General features: G+C 51.6%; 2 protein-coding genes across 2 annotated transcripts; one reads left to right on the forward strand and one right to left on the reverse strand.

Annotated features, from left to right (window-relative positions):
* Window positions 1-302: 302 nt before the first annotated feature.
* CRLF3 (cytokine receptor like factor 3) lies at window positions 303-6,617 on the reverse strand. The gene is made up of 8 exons (XM_053453510.1): window positions 6,266-6,617; window positions 5,865-6,072; window positions 5,673-5,757; window positions 5,004-5,181; window positions 3,975-4,197; window positions 3,425-3,557; window positions 811-923; window positions 303-555 (listed from the first exon to the last, which is right to left on the reverse strand). The coding sequence occupies exons 1-8, from the start codon at window positions 6,383-6,385 to the stop codon at window positions 320-322; spliced, it is 1,296 nt and encodes a 431-aa protein (XP_053309485.1). The 5' UTR covers window positions 6,386-6,617; the 3' UTR covers window positions 303-319.
* A 187-nt stretch (window positions 6,618-6,804) lies between these two features.
* On the forward strand, window positions 6,805-17,776 carry ATAD5 (ATPase family AAA domain containing 5). The gene is made up of 23 exons (XM_053452790.1): window positions 6,805-7,029; window positions 7,279-8,798; window positions 8,947-9,031; window positions 9,659-9,802; window positions 10,257-10,386; window positions 10,801-10,855; window positions 10,928-11,106; window positions 11,278-11,435; window positions 11,748-11,901; window positions 12,099-12,380; window positions 12,745-12,844; window positions 12,920-12,999; window positions 13,076-13,215; window positions 13,293-13,443; window positions 13,900-14,067; window positions 14,148-14,257; window positions 14,477-14,570; window positions 14,973-15,037; window positions 15,113-15,290; window positions 15,460-15,608; window positions 15,683-16,458; window positions 16,876-17,034; window positions 17,304-17,776. The coding sequence occupies exons 1-23, from the start codon at window positions 6,979-6,981 to the stop codon at window positions 17,380-17,382; spliced, it is 5,007 nt and encodes a 1,668-aa protein (XP_053308765.1). The 5' UTR covers window positions 6,805-6,978; the 3' UTR covers window positions 17,383-17,776.
* The last annotated feature ends 239 nt before the right edge of the window (window positions 17,777-18,015 follow it).

Consider the following 18,015-nt stretch of genomic DNA (forward strand, 5'->3'; position numbering starts at 1 on the left):
ACTCCGAAAAACAGCAGTCGGGCAAAAAGGCCACAGAATCCTACTATGCAGCAGCAACCAGGGCAGACGCAGCTCGTTCTCAAATACAACAATGGCTGCTATTAAAGGGCCTGAGAAGCACCCAGCGATGGACGCCCTCCCAACATTCGCTGAGACGCTGGTGAATGTGCGCTGTGTGCATATTAACACGACGCAATAACAAAATAAAATCGATTCCCTGGTTATTGGGCCCGAACCCCGCCTGGTACAAAATTAGGCTCAGGGCAGCAGCCAACACCGGAGACGTAGCGGCCCCCCAAACTCTTAATACATCCTTCCGCTAAAACACCAGGATTTTCCAGCCGGGGTGAATAAATGAACAACCAAAATAGAGAGAGTCACATGACTGATCCAGCAGCCAATCAAAGACCACTTCCCGATTGCTTGAACCAATAGTCACTCTTCTTTTATAGTTTGGCCCCTCGCTTACAACTTCCATGTCAAAGGTGACCGTGGCCCCCGGACACACTGGAGGCAGCTGGTTAGTCATTTCTTTACCATTTACATAGACAGCACCTGCAAGAGACAATCTATGTGATGAATACCGACCGCTGTCACACGTCACAAGCATCAAACAGTATAGGCGATGGTACTTACAGAGAGCGTGAGTGAGCATGTGCAAGTACCCACATGGTTCACCTGCTCTGCATTTCATCAACGACTGCTACTCCTGGCGGAGCCTCATCGCACACGCATGCACGCACGCACGCTTAAACACACACGCCATGAATCCAACCACGTCACTACCCCGGGGCTCTGAGGCCAACCTACCGCTTGTACTGATGCAAACAGCCTGATCCCGCTGCAAAGATTCACACTCCAGCTGCCGCTCTGCACAGACACCAATGCTGTCTCGCTTGTCCGTCGGCCCGACAGCCTCCACCCTGCACAAAGCACAAACTACCGTGACTTATCTGACTGCGGAGGGAGCCGATTGTTTCCAGTAATCAATTAGCCCAGGAAAACCTCTATATTTCCCTTCTGCGTGCATAAGGAAGGGTTAACGATAAAGACAGCCATGTGACATTCTGTCACAGGAAGTGAGCTCCTGGCAATAAAATGATGATTGAAACAAATAAAAAAGGATTTCTGGGAAAGATTTGAGGAGTGATGGGACGAGGTAGGATTTTTCCGACAATGTTTAGTTACAAACGTGTTAAATTCTGCAGCGTGGGTGGAACAGCAGCTTTAAAATCAAGAAACTGAGCACAGGGTTTGTCCTACGTGTTCGAAGCGCAGCTCCCGCCACAAAGACACATTAACACGCGACCGTCGCTCCACAGACACATTAACACGCGACCGTCGCTCCACAGACACATTAACACGCGACCGTCGCTCCACAGACACATTAACACGCGACCGTCGCTCCACAGACACATTAACACGCGACCCTCGCTCCACAAAGACACATTAACACGCGACCCTCGCTCCACAAAGACATTAACACGCGGCCCTCGCGCCACAAAGACACATTAACACGCGGCCCTCGCGCCACAAAGACACAAACACGCGGCCCTCGCGCCACAAAGACACATTAACACGCGACCGACGCTCCACAGACACATTAACACGCGACCGACGCTCCACAGACACATTAACACGCGACCGACGCTCCACAGACACATTAACACGCGACCGTCGCTCCACAGACACATTAACACGCGACCGTCGCTCCACAGACACATTAACACGCGACCGTCGCTCCACAGGCACATTAACACGCGACCGTCGCTCCACAGGCACATTAACACGCGACCGTCGCTCCACAGGCACATTAACACGCGACCGTCGCTCCACAGACACATTAACACGCGACCCTCGCTCCACAGACACATTAACACGCGACCCTCGCTCCACAGACACATTAACACGCGACCCTCGCTCCACAAAGACACATTAACACGCGACCCTCGCTCCACAAAGACACATTAACACGCGACCGACGCTCCACAGACACATTAACACGCGACCGTCGCTCCACAGACACATTAACACGCGACCGTCGCTCCACAGGCACATTAACACGCGACCGTCGCTCCACAGACACATTAACACGCGACCGTCGCTCCACAGACACATTAACACGCGACCGTCGCTCCACAGACACATTAACACGCGACCCTCGCTCCACAGACACATTAACACGCGACCCTCGCTCCACAGACACATTAACACGCGACCCTCGCTCCACAGACACATTAACACGCGACCCTCGCTCCACAGACACATTAACACGCGACCCTCGCTCCACAAAGACACATTAACACGCGACCCTCGCTCCACAAAGACACATTAACACGCGACCGACGCTCCACAGACACATTAACACGCGACCGTCGCTCCACAGACACATTAACACGCGACCGTCGCTCCACAAAGAAACATTAACACGCGACCCTCGTTCCACAAAGACACATTAACACGCGACCCTCGCTCCACAAAGACACATTAACACGCGACCGTCGCTCCACAAAGACACATTAACACGCGACCCTCGCTCCACAAAGACATTAACACGCGACCCTCGCTCCACAAAGACATTAAACCGCGACCCTCGCTCCACAAAGACACATTAACACGCGACCGTCGCTCCACAGACACATTAACACGCGACCGTCGCTCCACAGACACATTAACACGCGACCGTCGCTCCACAGACACATTAACACGCGACCGTCGCTCCACAGACACATTAACACGCGACCGTCGCTCCACAGACACATTAACACGCGACCGTCGCTCCACAGACACATTAACACGCGACCGTCGCTCCACAGACACATTAACACGCGACCGTCGCTCCACAGACACATTAACACGCGACCGTCGCTCCACAGACACATTAACACGCGACCCTCGCTCCACCGACACATTAACACGCGACCCTCGCTCCACAGACACATTAACACGCGACCATCGCTCCACAAAGACACATTAACACGCGACCGTCGCTCCACAGACAAATTAACACGCGACCGTCGCTCCACAAAGACACATTAACACGCGACCGTCGCTCCACGATGACACATTAACACGCGACCGTCGCTCCACGATGACACATTAACACGCGACCCTCGCTCCACAAAGACACATTAACACGCAACCCTCGCTCCACCAAGACATTAGCACGCGACCATCGCTCCACAATGACACATTAACACGCGACCCTCGCTCCACAAAGACATTAACACGCGACCCTCGCTCCACAAAGACACATTAACACGCGACCCTCGCTCCACAGACATTAACACGAGACACCAGATATTCTTCACGGAGCGCCGCCGCAGCGCAGGCCGGATAAAGGGACCAGGATGCGCCCCGACGTCACGCCCGTGACTAATTCCTCGGTTCCGGTGCGAAGGGAGACAAAGGTCGAGCTTCTCACCTGAACGTCAGCGTTTGCCCAAAAGAGTAAGTGGCAGCTTTAGAGTAGAGGACTCCGCGGCCAACGCAATCATTTCGAAGGGCGATGTTCCTTCTGCTACTCAGACTGTACCCTTCAAAGCCGCCACTCCACTCTGTCAAAAAGAAAAGGGGGCAAACGTGAGCACGGTGGGGTGAGTGGCCGCTCCACGCTCATAATCTCTTTACTGCTGTGATCCGGAATATTAAAATCGTGTTCAAATGAAGGTTCTGAAGGAAACTTTGCGCTGGTGTAACAGCCGAGCAGCCGTGAAGTGTTCACTTCCGGAGCCATAGAACATAAATCCACCCGTATGGACACACAGGCTGGGCCCCACCACACGATGACCCCCCCATCCACCGGAATCACACAATAAAGCGCATGGCCTGGCCCCGTTCCCCCGTGATGAGCCTGAAACCGGCAGCACAAACATACCGTTCTCAGAAACGCAAATGATTTTGCTAAACGTAACCCAAAATGTTTTTTACGGCCACGGCGTTAACATTAAACCGGTTCTAATGCTGCAATCTACCGTGCGGGAGCAGGCCGGTCCGCCCCAGCTGGGGAACACTCCACGGACTCCACTCCTGTCTCCCATCAGCCCGGCCGCACACCCTGAACTGATAATCGGTATTGGGGGCGACGTGCAGCACAATGAACTCCGGCTCCGAGCCCACGTACACGTCTTCAAAGTGATTGGATGAATTCTTGCGATACTGAAGACGATAATCCTGCGCCAAAAAATCGTCGTCAACCTGCAGGCAGAAAACAGGTTAATAAGCAGGGGCCCTGAGAATGGCGCAGACAGACATACATATATATGATATACACATACTATATGTGCCAACAGACAGATTTCAGGGTTAATAACGTTCTTCCCATTGGGGACATAATACCCAGAATCCCCGGTACAGATATCTAACTCTCCTTACAACATAATAAGACGGCATAGGGGTCCCCAACGGCACCAGGGCATTAATGCTCCTTACTACATTATAACATGGCACCAGGGCCCTCTGGGTATTAATGCTCCTTACTACATAATAACATGGCACCAGGGCCCCCTGGGTATTAATGCTCCTTACTACATAACATGGCACCAGGGCCCCCTGGGTATTAATGCTCCTTACTACATAATAACATGGCACCAGGGCCCCCTGGGTATTAATGCTCCTTACTACATAATAACATGGCACCAGGGCCCCCTGGGTATTAATGCTCCTTACTACATAATAACATGGCACCAGGGCCCCCTGGGTATTAATGCTCCTTACTACATAATAACATGGCACCAGGCCCCCCTGGGTATTAATGCTCCCTACTACATAATAACATGGCACCAGGGCACTCTGGGTATTAATGCTCCTTACTACATAACAACATGGCACCAGGCCCCCCTGGGTATTAATGCTCCTTACTACATAATAACATGGCACCAGGGAACTCTGCAGGAGAGCCGGGAATATTGAATATTCCCAGCTCTGCATTACGAAGGGTTAACCCCAGCAAGTTTCTTCTGCCCACAGTTTAGTGAATAAATGCCATGATCGGAGTCACTTACCTTGCACCACCTCACCAGGATACCCCCAGGCCTCTCAATCAGCTCATCAATTTGCACAGGAGGCCTGGATGCCACCGCTCCATGTTTAGAGATGTGATTTCGAGCTACTGACAGGAAGGAATCATCCAGCTGGGCAGAGAGACAGGGGGCTTCCACCAAAGATGGAACCTCCGGCAAACTAAAAATAAGTGAACAGATCAGCAAGTGAAGGGTTAAAGCAGGGGCATCCTCGTCTGCCAGGGAGATTGAGAATCCGCTGCTAGGCGAGTCTGGCCTCGGTAGGGGGGGGTCGCCGGCGCCATCAGCGCAGCAAATCCACAAATCACTGGCGATAACTGCCATTTGCGGCAACTGGGGAGGACCCAAGAGAGACTTCTCTACAAAGCTCTTGGGGGAACAACTAGGCAAAAGGGTCAACAGAATCCATCCACAAGGGTACCCCCAGGCTGCTAAACCCAGGGTTTAAAACGGGGATCGACCCAGCTAATATCCTGCATGTGTGTTCAACTAGCAGGTGCCTGGCCATAGAAACACAGAAATGGGCGACAGACGAATCCACTTGGCCCTTGTGATCTGCACCGCTATATAAACACGATCACATATACACACACTGGCATTCAGATACGGAACACACACACAGGTACACGTATAAGAGCGGCCGGGACTCACCTGTCCAGCTGGATGCGAAGAGCTTTATTTGTAAAACGATACAGGCTCTCGCGTTTACCGGCCGGGCAGGACACGGCAAGCTCTCCTGAATAGGGAAGCAAAGACATTTTAAACATGGGACAACAGAACGGATGAGATAGGTCTGTGCCATAACTATCCGGCCCAGAGCCAGCTCTGCCAACGAGCACCCACCTTCCTTCAGGAGATCATCCGCCGTGCGGACTCCGTGTTCCAAGAGCTTCTGACAGTCATCCAGCGGCTTGATGTTTTCTTCCTCTACGGCATCCACCTGTTGCAGCAGCGTCAGCAGACGCTCGTCCAGAAGCTTTGTGACGGCTCCTTTAAGATCCAGGAAGTGCTGCTGCAGAGCCCCCCGAGTCTGGGCTGCACTATCTTTGATCTGTTGGGGGGGGGCATGCACAGGTGTAATTAACCCTTCATGTAATAAAAGGCAGTCAGGCAAACGTAGCCTGCTACCCTCATCAGTTCCACCGAGCCCCCTCAAACTCCAGCGTCCCCGCTCACTTCCGCCAAGCCCCTGTAGCCCCAGCTCAATACCACCGGCCCCTACTAAACCCAGCAGCCCCGCTCACCTGTTTCCGGACCTGGGTGAGGCCCAGTAACCGGTGCAGCAGCTCCCTCTTGTAGTTACTGGCAGCCTCGATACTCTCTCCAGCCTCCTGCAAGAGAACCTCCACATCGGCTGCCTCCATCCTCACCGCCCAGGGACAGTCCGGTACAGGATACGGAAGTGACTCGAACTACAAATCCCAGCACCCTCTGCGTCGGCAATTGCAAGCGAGGCCAGCGAACCAACCCCGTGTGGTTGCTCTGTTAAAGGATATGGGGCAATAACAGCCGGTGCAGGGTTACTACAGGGGTAATAATACGGGAAGCAGGATTCCAAGTCGCATATTTGGGCAATAATAATAAGTTCTGTAATAACGCAGAGCATGATGTGAAAGCAGGGGCGGGGCGGACCGATGTCATGTGTGGTGTGTCATGTATGTGCTGTGCTGCTTCCCCTTTAGGCGCCAAACTCCTCACACATTTTCCCACAGATAGCTCCGCCCCCATAAGTGACGTCGCTGCTTTAGCGTCGTCTTGTCTAATGGAAAGCGTTTTAGTTTGGCGCCGACCAATCAGTAGACTCCGTCGCGCAGTTTTGCGGTCACGTGATGCGACCTCGCGCGGGAAGTTTCATTCGGTTCCCGTTGAGGTGACTGGGGGGTAAATTGAGGGTAACCGGGAGTGAGTGGCGGCGCCTGCCCCTGCTGTATGAGCAAACCAGGCAGGAGCTGCGGCCATGGCTGGGATACTTACCGTGTCATCCCCCATCGGGGACTATAACGTCCAGGTGAGCCCTTGACTGGACCGGGTGCTGCTTTCTCTTTCTCTCTCTCTGTCTGTCTGTCTGTCTGTCTGTCTGCGCGGCGCCCCTTTCTCTACACGGCGCCCCTTTCTCTACACGGCGCCCCTTTCTCTGCGTGCTCTCTCTGCACGGCGCCCCTCTCTCTGCTGTCACTTTGTAGACACCGTATTGGTTTTTTTTCTTTTTGGGGTCCGCTTTTCCTTTTTCTGTATAACTGGCTGCTGTTCTTTTTAGCCATCCAAGAAGCAGCGAAAGGAAGATGACCCGCCGGTGAAAACCATAACCAATTACTTCCCGCCCGTGTCTCGCCTCCCAGAGAAGGAGCTCCCATCACCTCGATCCAACAACATCGCAGACTACTTCAAAAGTAGCTCGCCTGCAAACGAGACGGAGCAAATGTTGAGCACGCACACATCCAGCCCTCGCCAGGACGGCACCCGCGTGGCAGCAGTAAACGTTCGCACGCCTCCCTCTGGGGACCCGGGCAGACCTGGGAAGCACAGCCAGAGGACACGTTTATGCAGGAGTCTTAACGTCACAAAGCCAAAGGAAGAGTTTGGGGACAGTGCGGAAGCCGTTTGCGGGGGGACTGGTTTCATGGGCAGTGACACTGCAGCTTTACTCGCCGAGATCTGCAACAACAGCGACAATCTCCTCCATAATAAATTATGTTCCTCGACAGCCCCAAAAGCCGATTCCCCAAATAATAAACAGTCCGTACAAAACAAACAAGACCGAGAGACTGCGTGTTACCCCCCCGAGAAGCACTCTGCTGGAGAGAGACCCCCGCAGACGCCGGGAGACGCAAGCCTTGGCGCCACTGCCGGGGACGTGTCACCGGACAGCCGCAGCACGGTAACGGTTTTATTTGAGGACTTCCTAAGAAGTCAGGAGGAAAAGGATTCTAAACACGAGACTCCCGTCAGGGCAGCAAGTCCAACTGAGCGCAGGGAGCCATCCCCTAATACTGTGACCATCCATGCGCAGGTCCATCTGTCTCCCCCGCTCAATGATTCCTGTCCCAAAAGCAAGGCCACAAAGAAGATTGCAGCAATTTTCCTACGCAAAGGAAACGGCGAACCGGGGAAAAGAGCCTACCAGACTTCGCCCGAACACGCTGATCCTCAGCTCCAGAAAAGAAAGTCCAACGTGGTCATAGCGGAGGAGGATCTGGAATTGGCTGTCATCGAAGCTGATCATGAACCCGCTAAGCAGAAAAGCACCGCGGCAGAAAGACACCAATTTCTGAAAGCTTTTCGACAGCCGGGGGATACGGTAAAAAGTACTGGAAAGAAAAACCCTCTGAAGGGAAAAGATTCCAGTGAGATATCTGCACCAGCAGCAAATAACTGCAGCAGTAACCCTGACATGACAGCCGGTGATGGAGCAACCGTAGACCAACCCGATGAAACAAAGTCAGGAGAAGCAACTTCAAAATCAATTAAATGTACGAATAAAGCCCGGAAAAATAATGAAGCAAACACGGCAACAATCAACAGGAAGAAAGCAAAAGAGAAAGTGGCACGGGCCGCGGGGGCTGAAGCTTCACAGTTGCCCACTGGTGCCGCCGGTTTACGACGGAGCTCAAGACGCCGGAAATCCAATCTGACGCCCTTAAAGTCCCCTGTGAAAAGACCTGTGGAGTCAGGCGGTTTGCTGGCTTCAACTCCAAAAGTGCATAGAATGTGCCGGAAAAGCGACATTTACAAAGCAGAGGTTATAACCGAACTCTCTGATGCGGAGTCACCGATCCGGTAAGCGCTCGGGGCGGCGGGGAAACAGCATTCAAGTAGTTTGTGAAACATGTTTAGCACAGGACAGGATCTTCTCATTACGTTCACGTAATTGTTAAATATGTTGGCGCGCTCCACGTTTAATCTGTATTTTTGTTTTTCACCTTAGAATGAAGTTTACGAGGCTCAGCACCAGGCGAAACCGGTCACAGTCAGTGGCAGATGAAGATGTATTTACCCCAAGAAGTAAAAAGGTTAGTAAAAACTGATTTGTGCGCTCAGGCTCGTACAAATCGCAAATGTACAGAATTTTGGTAGATTCAGGGATTCGTACGAGGCCAGACCCCCCCCCCCCGGAAAGAAATTCATCCGAAACTCATGAGCCCACATTCACTCTCACCCTCTCTAAACGTTTCCCTTACGACCGCTTCTGCCTCTTCATCTTCAGTCTTCTCTCGGTGAGCATATCGGGGCGAAGCGGTGGCGCTTGCGGTGATGTCCGCTGAGATGCAGGCGAAGATGGCAGATTGAAGTGAGAGGAGAAGATGGAGATACGGAAGTGGTCGACAGAAGTTGGGAAAACACTTGGAGAGGGGAGAGTGAATGCGGGCAAAGAGCTTAACATAACGAATTAAAAATGCCCCTGAATTTTCAGCCGAGCCGAATGGGCAGGGAACGTAATTAAGTTTCCAAGAATGAATGGCCCAAAAACGAACTGAAAAATGAGTCCCGTTTTCGGCCCGTTTGCACACAGCTGCTGCACAGTTGTAGTTTACGCGACGCTGTGAAGGGATAAAGCCGAGGTATTTGTGACGGGAAATCTCTGGCCTCCTGTAAGAAGACGATGCACGTTTAGTTGAATTTACTGTTTCTTGACTCAGGTTTCTGGCGGCTTGAAAAAAATGACCAAAGCAAAAGAGCTGCTTGAGAAAGCAAAGGCAATTCAGCAAAATATGGCCAAGAATGAGACTCCTCAGAGGTGCTCAGTGAGACGGGCGCGCTCTAAAAGGAAACCTGCTCTAGAGGTGAGTTTTCTTGTATTGTGCATTCATCCTGTATTTACTTTCTATGAATTGATGTCTTGGGACGGCTGCCTCTCTCCCCGGGCCGGGGCTGCCTCTCTCCCCGGGCCGGGGCTGCCTCTCTCCCCGGGCCGGGGCTGCCTCTCTCCCCGGGCCGGGGCTGCCTCTCTCCCCGGGCCGGGGCTGCCTCTCTCCCCGGGCCGGGGCTGCCTCTCTCCCCGGGCCGGGGCTCCCTCTCTCCCCGGGCCGGGGCTCCCTCTCTCCCCGGGCCGGGGCTCCCTCTCTCCCCGGGCCGGGGCTCCCTCTCTCCCCGGGCCGGGGCTCCCTCTCTCCCCGGGCCGGGGCTCCCTCTCTCCCCGGGCCGGGGCTCCCTCTCCCCGGGCCGGGGCTCCCTCTCTGGCTGCCGCTTTCTTTTAGACAGGGGACACTGAGATCTGTTGTGTTGATTGGATTGCAGGACTCTGTTGTCTTCATTGACATCACTGGTGATATTGATGCAAAAATAACAAAGAATAAAAATCTCAGAAGCTTAAATGATGTGCTGGGGAAGAAGGCAAAGAAGCAGAAGCCTCGTAATATTTCTTCTGGTAAGAACTGGATGCCTTATCTGCAAGGCTTTGGCAGAAGGAGTTTCCCCATCACGCATGATGTCAAAGCGCTTATGGTTTGACTTATCTATAGTAAACAGAGGTACCGCGTGTTGGGGTGACCGTGAGAGCACATGGTTAACACACTGCGCTCAGTCCGCGCTTAGCCTGGTTTGTTTGCCCCAGCACGGAGCTGGCGGATGTAGATCTAACACAGGGGTTGACACACAATCACGTCTCCGAAAACCTGCACTCCACAACCCCGAGAGCGTTCCTGCCGCATCTGTCAGTAATGGATGATGCAAAATCCTTAATGCAGAGTCCGCTGTGCAGTGCTGCGTAAACTCGTCTCGTGCCTCTGAGCCTGGAACAACGCCGCTTGCTCTATAAGTCTTTTTATTTTTTTCCTGACAGACGAAAATAATTCTGCCGGTACGCCGCCTGCCCCCATTATGGTTATCGATGATAGGTAAGTGCCCACACAACGGACATGGCATTGGCAGCTGTACGGAGGACGCGGCTTAAAATGTTTCTTTTATAGTTCAGAGGCCTCTGAAAATTCCCAAGATGATCGTCAATTCAAAGCGAAACGTGAATTTCTCAAGAGTGGCTTACCGGACTCATTGAAGAGGCACATTTCTAAGACGGCGGCGTTTATGGAAGCATACTCTCTGTCGAGTTCTTTCTTCCAGAGTGTTGGTCACGTGCAGCAGAAAGATGGCAAGTGTTTTCCACCTTTAATTTAATGGCTCCCATCCAAGGTTGAGGGATCATTAGCCCCATTAAGTATTACTACTGCGTGGCTTCTTCCATCGTCCCAGCGGTACCGTGGTAGTCGCGGGTTACACATCGTGTGCCGCTACGTAAAGAATCTATTTTTTTTCTCTCCAGGCTCTTTGATGTGGAGTCTGAGTTTGCCAACGTGCCCACAGCTAGCCAGGCTGTGCCGTGTGAGCGCAGACGCACCCAATGTGGCAAACCTTCGCCTTTCACTCGGTGACTTGACTGTTATAAGGAACAGGCTGGCTATTCAGCTGTACTCGAGTGCGGTTAGTATGTCCGTGCAAGTGTGCTATGTCCCATTGTTTCCATTAATTAACTTGGCATCGCTTTCCCAGAACGTAAAGCTATAGAAAACCAATATTTTCCTTTGCAACTGTCAATGAGTATTTGTGGGAGCTACTGGCACATGTGCTCAACGTGATCCTGCCATTCATTTATTATTCATTCTAAACCAACTTCATGTGTTTTCATGTGCATAGAAATGGTTAATGGTTCCGCTGTCTTATTGCATATATATCTGTTGTAACGGGGAACTGGTTAAACGTATCATCTGGCCTGTATTCTCTGCTTCCCTGCAGGTTAAAGGCCACCCTGCGCTGTCGAACGGAGTTCGTGATTGTCTTTTAGAAGAAATCTCTGCCTCTAATCCCCTTTTTCCTGTAAAAAGATTTTTCAAACAGCTTCTGAAAAAGCAAAATGACCAACTTTCCCTTCAAGAGCCGAGTCAGACAGGTTTGTTTGTCCTGCGCTTTGTAGTAATCCAGGCTGTATTTTCCGATATCCCAACGAGTCGAAAATCTTTGAATGTCTTCTGTTGAGTGGGTTCCTGGGTGTCTGGCTTATGCAGAAGTGCTGTGTCCCCCTGGGATTATTTGTCTGTGATGGCGTGTAACGCACGAGCATAACAATTTACCCTTCTAACCATGCAGATAACCAGCCGCTAGAAAAAAGCAAAGTGACCTTGGTGGAAGATTGTAGGGCAACCGAGACCAGTAACAGGACTAAGAGGAAGAGGACGCACACCCCCGTCACAGCATCCAAAAGACTGAAGGCTGAAACCCAGCATGACTGCAGTACAAAGCCTCCCACCCCGCAAGGGCCCGTCTGTGGCCCACTTTCCACAAGTGGCAGAAGGAACCACGCACAGGGTGAAGAGAGAGCCAGCCAGCCACCTGGAGAAAGACAGCCCCTTCCACACGACGCCATCTCTGGTAACTAGAAAGCTACTGAGCAAAACGCGGTCCCAAGTGCGATCCCACTCGCCAAACCCGAGTGACGGCTATCGTTCTATTCAGCCGATAGATGGTAAAGGATCCAGCGTTGGGGCACTGCTGGGATTCAGCCGCACTGTGTGCAGCTGGCGATGGGGGTTAATAGCCGTCTTCCGCACGTGGAGACATTTGGGCTGGTGGTCGTACATTGAAATTCACACTTACGGAGAACTTTATAGCCCTTCAGGCGAGCGCGTGCGCTTTCTATGTAACGGAGACGGATGTCTCTGCCTGGGAAGGGGTCGCTAGTGGGTTACACTTGTCGGAGTACACCTCAGTGAAACGTTCTGCTTTTTCTCTGCAGCTGATCTCGTTATTGAGGATGTTCTTTGGACAGAGAAATATCAGCCCTCTGAGTCCTCCGAGCTGGTTGGGAATTCTGCGGCAGTTAAACGTCTCCATGGGTAATCTGTGCTTGTGGCGCATGAGTGTGAGTGGGGTCGTTGGCATCTACTCACATTCTCCTGTTTACCCCCTAGCTGGCTGAAGGACTGGAAAGTCCGAGCTGAAAAAGAAGAAAAACGGAATCGGATGAATCAGACTGAGAAAGATAAAAACGGTATTTAAGATGGTGAAACGTATAATTTTCTGTCTGAATTTTTACTGCATAATATGAGGCCTTTTCCTGTTCGCAGACACCTGGGAGCAAAGCGACTTTATTGACAGCTCTGAGAGTGAAGAGGATTCCCTGTGTAACACTGTGCTGATCACGGGCCCTCCCGGCGTGGGCAAGACGGCCGCTGTGTATGCGTGTGCCCAGGAGCTTGGGTTCAAGGTGTGTGCGCGGTTCCAGGTCCGTGTCCGTGTGCTGCCTCTGGGACGTGTGCGATGAATCTGTCATTTCCCTTCTAGGTCTTTGAAGTGAACGCTTCTTGTCAGCGTAACGGGAGACAGATTCTAGCTCAGCTCAAGGAGGCCACACAGTCTCACCAGGTGGATCAGCAGGGTGTGAATGCCCACAGGCCCTGCTTCTTCAACAGTTACGGTTCCACCAAGTCTCCAAGTAAGTCGCAGGAATCGGAACGAATGTAAGCGAGGTGCGTCTGTGGGATCGTTACCTGCTCCTCCTCCTATCATGAATATTATGCAGAGCCAAGAGGTTTAGGTGTTTGGGGCCGCTGTAAGTGATGATTCCGTGTGGAAATGCTGTCCATGCAGCCGTCTGACATCCCTGACATCAGGGATGACATCACTCGAGAGCTCCTGCATACACTTGATGGCAAATGATGGCATCTACATGGAGGCTTGTCTGTTTTACTTTGTAATGCGATTTCAGTGTGTAGGAATATGAAACCCGGAATAAATATCACGGGGTTCAGCTTTAGGACCCTCGTCTCCTGCGTGTGCAGAGACTCCATTGGTGGGGATTAGAGGTTAAGCTTTGGCTGAGGCCTCCATCGCGCTTGCCCTGCTGCAGGAGGAGCGTCTGACCGTTCTCAGAGCTATCCATTTATTTTAGGAAAGTTAAACTCTCCCAAGAACGTTGTTTCATCTCCAAGAAAACCTCCCCTGTCTCCCCGAGGAGTGGGACTCAGGAAAGCGTTGGCTCCTAAATCTCTGGCAAACTATTTTAGAGTTCCTCCCAAGCAAAGAAATGAGGATGCAAAGACCCCCGAGGCGCCTAAAGGTCAGCTGCTTTGCTCTCTTTGTTTAATCTGTAGCGTGCGCAGGGGTCCAGCAGATCACACCTCTCGTCTTTTCTTCAAGGTCCAGCGAATGGGAAAATGACAAAAAGTCAAGTTCCGTCTATAGAGAGAGGGCAGGGTCCCAATGAGCCCCCCAGAAGAACTGCAACCTCGCTGATTCTTTTTGAGGAGGTAACTTTTTTTTTCCCCCCAAACATTTAGTAAGTGGGATACACTGTGGGGGGGCAGAGCGAGTGGGAGGGGCTACAGTGTGGCTGGCGGGGCCATAGCGTGGCTAGCGGTTTGTCTGTACAGCTTGTGATGCTCTGTATGGTGCTTTGTGCGGATAACGGGGGGCCTCAATGTCTTCTCCCCTCAGCGCTTCTATCGCAGTATTTCTGCCGTTTGCAGGTCGATGTGATATTTGATGATGACTCCGGCTTTTTAAGCGCAATCAAGACTTTTATGACCACTACAAAGCGGCCGGTGATTCTCACTACCAGCGGTGAGTCTGTAGCCAGCGGTTACTGGTGATACTTAGGGCAGGGATCGCCTCTGTGCTTCCTGCTAGTACCCAGAATCTGATTGGTTGCTCCCCACTTCCCCGAATTTCTCTGCTGCGAGTTCTCGTGTAATTACACCGTCCCTGTCTGGTGACATTATCTCACTGGTATGTTCTCAGCGGGAATATGCACCCCGGAGGCTTTTTAGGCCTGGTATTGGGGGCTAGTTGCCCTGGGCCCCGATATTTGACCTTCTGAATGTTTGGGGTGCGCTGCTTGTTTGCGTTATTTACTGTAGGTCGTAAAGTAATTCTTTGTCTAATTGCTGTATTTATCGCCCACAGATCCGCAATCACAAGTAGTTTGTGTTCCATTCACACTTTCCCTCGCTTTTTTCCTTGCAGATCCCACATTTGGTTTGATTTTTGATGGTGTTTTTGAAGAAATTAAATTCTGTACTCCCTCCGTGGTAAGTATACGTGGGATGGTGTTCTGGAGACCGGCACTTAAAGGATGAGCCCTTCTTCATGCTTTTATGTTTCAGGCTGATGTCGCCAGCTTTCTCCAAGTGCTTTGTCTGGCAGAGAATCTCAGGACAGACCCCCGAGACTTTGCTACGTTTTTAACGTCCAATAAATGCGACGTCCGGCAGAGTCTTCTCCATTTGCAGTTTTGGGCTAAAAGTGGAGGATGTGTGAGAGAAAAGCAGGCGGCTGGTTGTGGTAAGTAAGCCGCGTTCACATCATCCGAGTTATGCGGGTGCAGAGACCGGGTGCCGCTTGCCTCTCAGCCAACGCTTTGCTTCTGGGTGGACAGCTCTTGCCATGATGTCAGGTTAACCCTCCAGGTGCTTTCAGCATTTCGGTATTAACGCCGTCTGCTTTCTGCCAGGTAAACACAGCTCTGGTTCCAAAGGGGAAGGAGCTGCACTTAAACTCAATCCGGAAGATCTTCCAAGATGTAACTCCGGCTACGCCGAGCACACGGCAGGGCTTCATAACGTCGTCTCTCCGGCCGAGGGTTTGATACGCTTTGTAAAGGTGAGTCTGAACCCCTGGACCATGGAGATGTTTCTTTCGCGCTCTTGTGTGAATTTAACATTTTTCATTTCCAGAACAACATCGTCCAGGCAGAAGAATGGAGCCGGATCGTGCAGCTGCTCACAGAATTTCAAATGAAGAACATAGATTTTATATCTAGCAATTTAGAGTTGTTGCTACCGTTGCCTGTGCGCGTGGAGGGGTCGGACGACTGCGAACCTTCAGGTACATCAGCCAAGAGGGAAAAGCTTGCTGAGGCCAAGCCAGAAAACCCAACAAAGCGCAGGAGGAACGTGATGGTTCTGGACGATAGTGATTTGTTTGAAAGTAACACTAATTCCATGGACGAAATCCTCACGATCCCTTCAGGGAAGTCGTGCCAAGAAGAGGGTAAAGAGAAGAGTGGACTGAGCCGTGAGCCACATCTTACGTTCCCAAAGCAGAAACTCACAGAAGCCGAGAAGACGTGTTCGCGTTTAGTGCGTCGGTGTCTGGGGTCACTGGCTGAGTTTGTGGATAACATGTCCCATTTGGATTGTTTTACATATAAATCCTCCAGCCAAGCCGAGCTCTGCAGCTACCGCTGGACAGAAGGCAGAATAAAAAATGGTCTGTGTGATGAACTCCGGGTGGAAAGCAGGGACTGGTGGAGCGAGCAGAGCTCCGGGGAACTCAAAGCCACGGTGGAGGCTCTTGCTTTCCGGAAGTGTTCTTCAGACATTTCCAGATACGTAAACTCTTCGTTGGAACTGTGCAAGGAACGTGGGAAGGACCCAAGCGAAGATCTTACTCTGCGTGTGTCTAAGGATTGGGATGCGGTGTCCTTCAATCAGTCCGCAGCTAACCCTGAGTAAGTCAATAAGTCCTAATTATCGGCTTCATTCTGCGGAGTTTGTCCCCCTCTGCACGGCTGGCCCACCTGCTTTTGGGGATTGCTGCTGTGTAACGACACCGCCACCCGCGGTCTCTGCCGGTGACAGTCCTGCGGTACCCTGTCTAATTATTTGTTTTATATAGTGCCATCAAGTTCTGTAGCGCTGTACAATGGTTGTATAATGCATCATTTAAACAGTGAGCTGCCGTTAAACAGACACAAAAGTGTAAATGCCCACATAAACATTTTATAAACTAAGCAAAAGGCCAAAGTCTGTCTCCTTAACAAGGTACTTTTTCTGGGTATATGTGGGGTATACGTGGCGTCCTGCTATTTGATTTGGGGGGCTTTTCGTGTCACCTGTAGATGATGGTTTCTGCTGTCTTGTTACAGAGTGGCTGACAGGCGTTTATCCGTCGTGAGAAATGTGTTATCCAACCGAGCTTTTATAAACCTGGGCAACCGGCAATCCAACGTGACGGAGTATCTGCCGGCCCTTCGCGCTATGTGTCGAACTCAGAAACTGAAGGAGCGAGAGAAAGCCAAACGGAGGTAAGTGGCCCTTTCCGTCCCCCAGCATTGCTGCTCTCGCCGTGTCTAGAATGGGCTTTCTCGTTAAAGGGACGGCTTTCTCGTTAAAGGGACGGTTTTCCAACCCGTTAGCCAAGTGAAAAACTGAGTCCCTCCAAAGAAGCCGCTTTATCCTCAAGGTGGGGGGCCTCGTGGACACACACCACGTTTCACGTGTAGCTGCCCCGATTGTATCTTGGGTGCTGCGTAAATACGATGATGATGTCATTCTGAATGCTTTCTCTTTGCAGGTTTCTTCATTACTTCGAAGGGATTCATCTCGAGTTGCCCAAGGCCACGCTGAGTAGTTTAGCGGCTGACTTTCCCTAGGATGTGACGTGTTCCTGCATGCATTTTCTACGATGAACCAATCGCCTGGCGCTTATCCGGGGCCAGATCTGCCTCCCAAAGCCATGGGATCTGCGCATGCTGGGGGTAGTTACCCGTCCGAGAAGGTCCAGCCGCACCTCCGTTAACGCAGCCGGATCCGCTGTTTTTCCTACCTCTTCATACACCACTTGTAAGCGGCTGTTTGGGTCGCGCCGCTGTCCTGCACTAGACATTGTACAGATTTGTAAAGTTATGTCCTTTGTATAGGTTTGTAAACAATAAGTGAATATCAATTTCTGTAAAGTTTTTTAAAATGCATTTTAATGTCTTTGATAATTATGCCCTTCTGGAATATTAAAGGAGGTTTTAAATAAACAAAGCTCCCTTTAACTATTTCCTGTATAATCCTTTAACTTTTTTCCTGTCGGGACTCGTACAGTGTGGGGTCCGACCACCATGTGACCTGGGGGGGGGGAAGCTGTCCAGATCTCAGGGAGAAGGTGGCAAGTTTGCCAATCAGACACGTTCATGAGGACACGATTCCCACAGAAGTTCTGTTGAGAACATGTGGCCCTTTGTCCCAGCTGCTGCTCAGACCCCGCACGCTCCTATGCACACGCATGCTCCTTGGGC

The sequence above is a fragment of the Spea bombifrons genome, chromosome 13 (genome assembly GCF_027358695.1).
Source record: "Spea bombifrons isolate aSpeBom1 chromosome 13, aSpeBom1.2.pri, whole genome shotgun sequence".
Taxonomy (NCBI): domain Eukaryota; kingdom Metazoa; phylum Chordata; class Amphibia; order Anura; family Pelobatidae; genus Spea; species Spea bombifrons.

What these genes read in the sequence shown, in the direction of transcription:
- CRLF3 (XM_053453510.1), bottom strand. Translation starts at nt 6,385, where the DNA reads ATGGAGGCAGCCGATGTGGAGGTTCTCTTGCAGGAGGCTGGAGAGAGT. An exon ending in TCACCCAGGTCCGGAAACAG is followed by an intron (nt 6,073 to 6,265) that starts GTGAGCGGGGCT and finishes CCCCCCCAACAG; the next exon opens with ATCAAAGATAGTGCAGCCCA. An exon ending in GACCGGCCTGCTCCCGCACG is followed by an intron (nt 3,558 to 3,974) that starts GTAGATTGCAGC and finishes TCTTTTTGACAG; the next exon opens with AGTGGAGTGGCGGCTTTGAA.
- ATAD5 (XM_053452790.1), top strand. Translation starts at nt 6,979, where the DNA reads ATGGCTGGGATACTTACCGTGTCATCCCCCATCGGGGACTATAACGTC. An exon ending in GACCCCCGAGGCGCCTAAAG is followed by an intron (nt 14,068 to 14,147) that starts GTCAGCTGCTTT and finishes CTTTTCTTCAAG; the next exon opens with GTCCAGCGAATGGGAAAATG. An exon ending in CGCTGATTCTTTTTGAGGAG is followed by an intron (nt 14,258 to 14,476) that starts GTAACTTTTTTT and finishes TGCCGTTTGCAG; the next exon opens with GTCGATGTGATATTTGATGA.